Here is a 9,794-nt window from a genome sequence, read left to right as displayed (position 1 = left end):
TGATGTCAGAGCTCTGATATTTCAACCAATACACTGTGGTATCTCTCATCAGAGGTATTTCATTCCACATCAATGCTAAATCATTCACTACCAGAGACAGATGCAACTTAGAGATCGCTGAATTCCATTATGAAATAGATACAGAAACAGAGCCAAGGATTGGGAGTGATTCAAATTCAGGTGGTTATAGAATTGTACAGGTGTATCTATCTGTCCAGGGCTCCCGACTCTGAGCTGGAATCTTTTAATTAAGGGCCCCACCTGGTCTCGCTTTGGAATAACCACCTCTAAGTAGCCATTTGTTTTTCAAAGTAGATACATGCCAGTTACCATTCAAAGCCAGGTGGATCTCACCTGGTGAAATAGTGGGAAAAGATACCCATTCATTACTAGGATTTCAGCATCAACTTGTCGTCCTCAGAGAAGTTTTCCCTGGCCTCTCCAAGGTCAAGCTCTCCTTTATAGCACTTAGCGTGGCCACTCAAAATTACATGTTTTTTAAATTTCAGATTAATATGAGGGTATAAATGTTTAGGTTACATGGTTTTCATTTCTAGGGGAAAGTTTAAGTTGTAGTTGAGCCCTTCACCCAGAGATTTCTATATTATGTATTGTATGCAAATATCTAGTTCATGGTGGCCTCATTTGTTACCTGTAAGTTCTCTGAGAATAGGATCCACGTTCATTTTTGGTCCTCCTTATATTCTCGGTACCTGCACAGATTCTGGGCACATCATGGGTGCTGATATAATGTTAAATAAATGAACAAATGGATGGGTGAATAAATAAATGCATGAAAAGGCACCAGGACAAATCATCTCTGTGGAAAGCATAGGGTAGATGTAATCCCCCATACAGTGTGGGATTACACAGAGGGATTACCCCAAGGGAGCCCGCAAGGGTCTGCACACTCACACCCCTGATCAGAAATTCCCATCAGGAAAGTCACACAAACACCGACTTTCGGGAGGGCTTTGGAGCGCTGAAGGGGGGAAAAAGAAGCACAAAAGGTGAGCAAGCAGTTTTCAAAGGATGCTTTCAACTCCCTGGCCAGTCCGTGTGTGTGTTTTCCTCTACAAAGTGTTTCCAATTACTGTGGCACTCTCGGTATCTGGATCCATCTCCAGTGAATTCCTCTGCAGCTCCTGCCAGACATATGGGATCAATCAGGGCTTCGGCGCTGGTGCGCTTGCTGCGGGAATGTTGACAGCCTGACAGACGCGGGGTTCTGGTGTCATGGAATCTCCAAATCGTTGGCTTGAACCCGGGAGGAGAAGGAGAGGGGGAGGAGAGAGATAGAGGCAAAGATAGAGAAAGGAGAGGGGAGAGGGAGAGGCGGGAGAGAGGGAGCCAAGGAGGGAAGCGGGAGATTTTTCTTGACTGCCCCCTTTCCTTCAAACATTTTATAGGTTTCAGGGAGAGAAGAGGAGGAGGAGAGAGGGAAGAAAAAACAGGAGAGCCAGAGGGGTAGAGAGCGCGCGCCGGTCGCTCCCGAGCGCCCGAGCCGCCGGAGGAGTCTGGATTGTGTCCCCAGTGTCAGATAAAGGGCGCTGAGCTCGCCCGCGGCCGCCGCCCCGCCGCCCGCTCCGCGCACGCCCCTCCGCGAGCCCGGCCGCCGGGCGCCCGTCCCCGCCCGGGCCGCCGCCTGCGCTCCGGGGCGGCCGCTCCGTCGCCGGCGCAATGTGGCCGCGCCTGGCCTTTTGTTGCTGGGGTCTGGCGCTCGTTTCGGGCTGGGCGACCTTTCAGCAGATGTCCCCGTCGCGCAATTTCAGCTTCCGCTTCTTTCCCGAGGCGGCGCCCAGGGCCCCGGGGCGGCTGCCCGCGCTGGCCGACCTGCCGGAGCCGGGCGAGGACGCGACGGAGAGCAAAGTGGAGCGGCTGGGGCAGGCGTTCCGGCGCCGCGTGCGGCGGCTGCGGGAGCTCAGCGAGCGCCTGGAGCTCGTCTTCCTGGTGGACGAGTCGTCCAGCGTGGGCCAAGCCAACTTCCTCAGCGAGCTCAAGTTCGTCCGCAAGCTGCTGTCCGACTTCCCCGTGGTGCCCACCGCCACGCGCGTGGCCATCGTGACATTCTCGTCCAAGAACAACGTGGTGCCGCGCGTCGATTACATCTCCTCCCGCCGCGCGCACCAGCACAAGTGCGCGCTGCTCAGCCGGGAGATCCCGGCCATCACCTACCGCGGTGGCGGCACCTACACCAAGGGCGCCTTCCAGCAAGCAGCGGTAAGGCGCCCGCCCCTCCGCCCGGCCCGCGCCCCAGGCCCTTCCCACCCTCTGCTCTGCCCGTCTCTAACCCTGGGGTCAGCCGTGGTCGGGGCATGACTCCCTAAGTCAGGCGTCCCTATCCGCAAAATCCTTGTACTGTTGTGGGGGTCCAGTGCGATGATGGATTTTAAATGCTTAGCGACTTGTCCGGCTCCTTGAATGGTCCCCTTTAAGGACCCTGTTAGAAAGGGATCCTTAAGATGCCATCCAGAGCCACATTTGTAGGAACAGACGCCACCCAACCTGTCACAGGTGAGTAGGATATACAAAGTCCTCATAAAGCTAGGATGTGGAGTGATCTGAATATTTCCCTGGTTTTTTAGAAGTTATTTTATGCCTCCAATGCAAGGTTCATGTCCTTCCTCTTTGGCTCCAAGTCTTTTTATTAGATTTTTAGCATCTGGAAGATGAAGTCAGTTTTGGATGATGGACTTGTGAAAAATGTATCTCTTTTTCTGATTTCAAAGTAATTAGAGAATTCGAAACATATAGAAATATCTGACGTAATGGCAAGCAGTGTCTGTGGAATGAATGAAACAAAAAGGAGGGGGGAAAAGAACCTCTACTCCCATCACCTTTTAAAAAAAAACCCTGTTTGAGTGGCGCCTGTGGCTCAAAGGAGTAGGGCACCGGCCCCATATAACAGAGGTGGCGGGTTCAAACCCGGCCCTGGCCAAAAACTGCAAAAACAAACCAACAACCCCCCCCCTCCCCGTTTGCGTGTTGTTGAACGTTTGCCAAGCATGCACATTTATACATACTTTTAACCAAATTGGTGTCTTGCTGGCCTGTGGTCTGTATTTTTCATTTATTATATCATGATTGACATGTTCTACGTTAGCTGGATACTATTCCGTTGTATGCAAGTGTCATAATTTATTTTAATAACGTCTGTGGGTGGACACTTAGGTTTTTTCATAACTAAGTTATAGTGAATACCGATATTTGTGGATCCCTCTAATTACTTCCTTAAGAAGATTTCTGTAACAGTTTCCCATTTAAAGGATAGGAACATTTATAAACTTCACAACATACATTGTCCTCATTTCCCTTAGACGGTTGGATAAATTTATATTCCCATCAGCAGTCATCTTAGCAGTAAGTTTGCCACAAGATCAACAATATCACATGTAATTATTTTCTTTAAATCACTGACAATTTGGTAGTCAATAGAGGTATCACTTTAGTAAACTTGAGTTTTCGATTGTCAAGAATGGACATTTTCAAATACATTTACTGGGAATTTGTATTTTTGTCCTTTGGTTATACCTGGACATAATTTCTACCCATTTGCCATTGTAGTGCATGTTTGTTTGCTTTTTCTTAATGATTTCTGAAAGCTCTTTACATAGCAAGGCCAGCAATTCTTTTCTGTATGTGCTGGAAATGTTTTTCTACTTCACTGTCTTTTATTTTTGTTTATGGAAGTGCTGTTAGATAAATGCTTCATATTTTTATATACTTAAACTTAAATCTATTAAATATTGTCCTTAAGGTATTTGCTTGTAGCCTTAAACTGGCCTTCTCATATCCCAAATCAGAGAAATTGTTTTACATCAAACAGTTTAATGCATCAGAAACTTATTTTTGTGTACAATCTGAGAGAGACGTCTAATTTTATTTTTTTAAGGAGCTAACCAGTTGTATCAACATTTGTTTAATAGCCATCTGTCCTTTTCCAATTTAATTGCATGCCACTTTTATCATATCCTAAATGCTTCTGGGCATTTGGTTTCCTCTTGGTTGTCTATTTCATTCCATAATCTACCGTATTTGTAATCTGTGCCCAAATGATTTAACTATTGTAACTTTGCTACATATTTAAATATCTGGGAGTGCAAATTCTATCATCTTTTTTCTTACCTATTTTTCTTCTAATTAATTCTTACCCACTTATTATTTCATATGATTTTCAAATCTATTTTCACTCATCACCAATGAAATCAGTAAGGATTTTTATCTTAATACAGAAAATAGTATCGTAACTAGGAGATTGTTTATACTTTTGTAATAATAATTCTTCCAATTTAAAAATATAAGTTCAGGGGCAGCACCTGTGGCTCAAAGGAGGAGGGCGCCAGCCTCATATGCCAGAGGTGGTGGGTTCAAACCCAGCCTTGGCCAAAAACTGCAAAAATAAAAATAAAAATAAAAATAAATATATATATGTATAAGTTCATTTATACATATCCTTTAGTAAAGTTACAGATTTTTAGAAATAAAGTCCTGTATATAATTTTTAAATTTAGACCTGAATATATTCTATTCAATACTACTACTATGAATGGCATATTTTAAAATTAAATTTTATTTTATTTTATTATTATTATTTTTTTTTTGAGACAGAGCCTCAAGCTGTTCCCCTGGGTAGAGTGCCGTGGCATAGCTCATAGCAACCTCCAACTCCTGGGCTCAAGAGAGTCTCCTGCCTCAACCTCCCAAGTTGCTGGGACCACAGGCGCCCACCACAACACCTGGCTATTTTTTTTCGGTTGCAGTCATCATTGGTGTTTGGCGGGCCCAGGCTGGATTCAAACCTGCCACCTTAGGTGTATGTGGCTGGTGCCTTAGCCACGTGAGCCACAGGCGCCGAGCCTAAAATTAAATTTCAAACAATTATTTTCGATGTATAGAAATATTATTCATTTTTAAAAATATGTCTTCCATATCTGGATTCTTGGTGGAATCTCTGTAGTTTATCTTTTTTTCTTTTCTCTTTTTAAACACGTTTTATTTTAGTGATAATAAATGTTTATTATAGAAAATAAAATAATCAGAAAAAATTTTGTAAATACACTGTAATATTTAGATACACACCTTTCCTGACCTTTTTGCAGTCTTCTAGGTAACAGATGTAGCTTCTTACATGAACATATATCTTCCCTAAATCAAAAGTATCCCATTGTACATTCTCTTATAATCTGCCTATTCCACCATATTGCCAGCCTTCTTTCCATAATAAGAAATGCACTTCTCTTTTATCATTTTTTATGGTCACATGGTTTTCCACTATAGAGTGTTTTTATTTTTTATTGTCTAATTACGGATTACTGTGTATTTAGGCTGTTGTGAAAAACATTGTGTAACTCAATCTTTGCTCATCTCTCCAATCATTTCCCCAGCATAAATTCTCAAAGTGGCATTACTGCATCAAAGAGTATGCACATTTTTTTGAAAGCAGCTGATACACGTGCCAGCTTGCTCTGCAGACAGTGGTACCAAATCACACTCCACACACAGTGCCTGTTCTAGGACTTATCAGTACAGGGTAATATCATTTCAATATTCTGACCCCCAACTTTAGAAGTAGTTTGTGGAGTCCCATTTTAAATTGTATTTTCCTGTTAGTGAGGCTGAACATTTAAAAAATATATTATTGGCCATCTCTCTCTCTTTTTTTGAATACTCATTAAAATATTTTGGGATTATTATCCGTTTTTAATTTAAACCTGGTTCTCTTTCTTATTGATTTGCAAATACTCTTTAAAACTTAATGTTATTAACCCTCAGCTGCCAAGTATTTGGCAAATATTTTTTTCTCAGCGTTTCACTTGCCTTTTAATTGTGTTTCGGGGTATAGCATCTATTGTTTTATCAATTAGATCTGTCCTTTTTTCACTTGTGCTTTTTTCATGGCTATGGAGTATTAAAGGGTTTTGTCTTTAAGACATAAAGTAGCTACTCAAAGATGCTGTGTATTGGTTGGGGAAGTTGTACCATGTAGGGTTCAGTTTTGCAGACTCAGTGCCCTGTTGAATTGGGTCTCCGCTCCGAGTACTCTCATGCAATCTTCATGGCTAGTTCTTTTCCTTAAAGCCACGGGCCACTCCGTCAAAGAAGAACCCTGCTGCATAAGGAGGAAACTTGCCATATACCAACTCCTCTGTTTGATTTGGCCAGGTTGCCTGGGGCCTCTGAGAATGTTGACCCAAAACAGTAAAACGGGTAATGAGTCGAGTACACAGTGCTTGCCTCAAGACCCACTTCAGCTTTCCCCTTCCAAATACTACATCCTGTCTTGGAAAGTGGAATTGCCAACAAGGTTTCCAGCCTGGATGCATTTGTAATCTAACAAGCAGAGGTTTCTCAAAAGTTTGTGTTAACTGAACTTCCCCTTGACTTTATTTTTCTTTTCTCATTTGAGTTGGGTTATGAGAAAGTGCAAAAGAGGGTCAGCTGGAGCCAGACCCTGTCTAACCTGAAACCTACATGTCTTTATTGTAACTTGTCCAAGCCTCTGATGAGCATTCCTAGGTATAATTAAAATATAATATTTGGAGAAAATTTCTAGAAGATAGCCCATGTTTAGAAGTGGTGTTAGTGGAGGCTTGATTATGAATTTTTGCATAACGATCAGGCAGAAGTGTTTGGTTACAGAATTCGTTTGAAAATAGTAAGCTGTGTTGTTTGAGCTTTATCTGAGACATACAATTCATCCTGGAAATAAGATCTTTCATCAGGTTCCCTCATGTGGGCAGAATGGTAATGTTAGAACTGACTGTGACCTGGCCTTCGTGTGAAATTGAAAATCACAGGGACATTTTGGCAGACTATTAATTACTTTCCCCAGAAAAATTAGATTTTTAAATCTTCCATTTGAAACTGAAGGCCCACACAACTACAGGCTGACACAATCGTAGGCAGACAGACAAACATACACAGTACGTGGATACACCCTCAGAAGCACACAGCCCTCACGATTCAGACGTCTTGTTCCTCTTACAAGAAATCTTGAAATACAGAATTTCCTTTACCAATATGAAATGTGCTGGAATCTCTCAGCACCTATGATTGATTGATTAATCATAGTTATTAAAGAATAACTATGACTGTGTCACCGCACTGCACATATGATTGATTAAACAAAAAAGAATAACAATGATTGTGTCACCGCACTCCAGCCTGGGTGACAGAGCAAAAAGAGAAAAGATGACAATGTACAACTTGGGTGGATACTCACTGTTGTCACAGTTGCTGTGATAAATGGTCTGCAGTGTAGACACTTTCTCCCCAGAGATCATCCCCTCGCACTCATCGCGGAGAGCAAGTTCTGAAGCAGCGAATTCTGTATTTAGTACAGGCCATTCCAAAGATGCAGTCAATAGCCTGGGGGAGAGTTCAGCACCTTGAACTTAATTATGTGAGAACCTTTTACAGAATTAATTGAAAGCTCTTTAGCTTTTCCTTTCTGGGGAATAATTGCTTCACCTACCATGTGTTTATAAACCGCCTTTCCTGAACTGGGTATTTTCGATTGGACCCGCTATGAATGCCAGGTTCTGTTTCTCCTAAGCATTTCACATAAAACTAAAATCAGAGCCCCTCATTTCCACTTCGCTTTTGCTAAGTTCTGTTAAACAAACATAGCGTGAAGCTTCCTTTGAAAAAGAAATTATGTTTTCCTCATTGTTCCAGAAATATGATCCACTGGTGGGGAATGTGCTGTCTTGCCAAAAATGCAAGCTTTGCATGGCCAGAGGACTGGGACTTGATGTGTGGAAGCTCTTCTAGCTTCAAGGGAAGAGTGTCCTCCAGTACGTGTTCACACTGGTACCCATTCACACCTCTACAGGGCGAGTAATCTCTCTGCCTCATGGGAAGAAAGGATTGGCTTTTATGTTTTCTAATAAAACCTGAAGATGTGTGAGATGCCACTATATTAAAACCCTGCTGAACAAAATTAGGATAAGTTTGGGTTTTTTTCCCCCATACAAGAGACTAATAATAGTATTTGCACATTTTGCTATGGTCTTTTTGATGGCTCCAGTGGTAAAGAAATAAGAAAAGTTTGGGTTTTTCTTTCCTGTAGGAAGGGGTAGGTGTCCTCATACCACCTGCAGTTCCAAACTCAGAGCATGATTTAGATATCAAAAATTACTCACTGGGCCAGGCACAGTGGTTCACACCTGTAATCCTAGCATTCTGGGAGGCCAAGGTGGCAGGCTTGCTTGAGCTTAGGAGTTCAAGACCAGCCTGAGCCAAAGCAATACCCCATCTCTATTAAAAATAGAAAAATTAGCTGGATGTTGTGGTGGGTGCATGTAGTTCCAGGTGCTTGGGAGGCTAAGGCAAGATCTCTTGACCCCAGGAGTTTGAGGTTGCTGTGAGCTAGGCTGATGCCCAGGTTGTTGCCTGGGGCAACAAAAACAACAAAAAAAGAATTGTTCACTATTACAAAAGATAAGTTCTTTCTCAATGCTGAACAGATATATTTCTACACAAACTCTGGAAACGTACCCTCTTGTGTGCTTCTTAAAGTTTTAAACAATTCTCATATTGGCTGTGGTCTTATGTAGAAAGCTCTTCTGCAAACTGACCCAGACTTTAGAAGTGTGAGTGGGATGGGATACAGTGAATGAATGAATGATGAATAAATGAATCCTCAGTGTGCAAAATAGATCCAGACCTCATGTATATTTCCTAGGCAAAAAGTGGTGCTGAAATTCTTCATTTGGAGAGCGAGCAAGTAATCATCGAGTGTCAAATTCAACCTTTTTCTCTAGCATGTGCCTAAAGTTTGTCTGTTCAGCTATTTCCTATGTACAGGACACCACGGACTGTAGTACGATGTATACCTACTGCTGCTTTTCAAGTCACTTACCATTATTGGCTGCCAGTGTGATGTTGTGTTTGGTTGATATGCGTGGAAAGGGCAGACGGGGTTGTCCTACTTCACAGCTGTGGTTAAAGTGTAGAAAATTCTCCATCAATGACCTAATGATATAAATGTGCCAAAGGATATTCCCGTTAATAGTGGCCATGAAGTAAAGTCGTTAAATACATTTATTCTTGGCTAGATAGACCTTTGATTTGTAAAGTGATTGTAATTTACACAGATATACAGAATTTGTATTCTGATTTTTATTTCTGATTCTAAAGAAAAGGCAACAGAGACTAGTAGAAGTTAGGTAAAGACTAACTTTACGTAAAGACCAAACAAAACAGATCCAGTCTTCTGATTTGTCCCCTGCTCTCCCCAGCCCATCGTTAACTGTAATACCTCTGTGAGTTGTAGGAAGAGCTGGGGAGAGGTAGGGAATTCCATTCTCAGGACTGCTAATGTGTTATACAAGCCGAAAAACTGAACAGTCTTACTCAGAGAGCATAAAACTTGGCTTTAAGGCAAGATTAATCCCAAGGAGCATTTCAGTTGGCTTATACACATATACACAAGGAGACACCATGTCTAAAAATTCAACTTTTGGCTTGGCACCCATAGTGCAGTGGTTATGGTGCCAGCCACATGCGCCAAGGGTGGCAGGTTCAAACCCAGCCCGGGCCAGCTAGACAACAATGACAACTGCAACCAAAAAAATAGCTGGGTGCTGTGGTGGGCACCTGTAGTCCCAGCTACTTAGGAGGCTGAGGTAAGAGAATTGCTTAAGCCCAAGAGTTTGAGGTTGCTGTGAGTTATGATGCCACAGCACTCTACCAAGGGTGACATAGCGAGACTCTGTCTCAAAAAATGAAATAAAAATAAAATTCATCTTTTTGGCTTACTCTTGACAAATTGTTGGCAAAATTCTAGGTCT

At 42.5% G+C, this 9,794-nt stretch overlaps 1 protein-coding gene across 1 annotated transcript in view; it reads left to right on the top strand.

Annotated features, from left to right (window-relative positions):
• Positions 1–546: 546 nt before the first annotated feature.
• SVEP1 (sushi, von Willebrand factor type A, EGF and pentraxin domain containing 1) overlaps positions 547–9,794 on the top strand; it is a 173,991-nt gene continuing 164,743 nt past the window's right edge. Inside the window, exon 1 of the mRNA XM_012802314.2 lies at positions 547–2,220. Within this exon, the coding sequence (XP_012657768.1) occupies positions 1,681–2,220 (540 nt within the window). The 5' untranslated portion in view covers positions 547–1,680. The remainder of the gene's footprint in view (positions 2,221–9,794) is intronic.

This window comes from Otolemur garnettii, unplaced genomic scaffold, assembly GCF_000181295.1.
Source record: "Otolemur garnettii isolate 467f Iridium unplaced genomic scaffold, OtoGar3 scaffold00014, whole genome shotgun sequence".
NCBI classification, from domain to species: Eukaryota; Metazoa; Chordata; class Mammalia; order Primates; family Galagidae; genus Otolemur; species Otolemur garnettii.
Note: the sequence above shows the minus strand (reverse complement) of the source record. Positions and strands in the feature narration are given on the sequence as shown.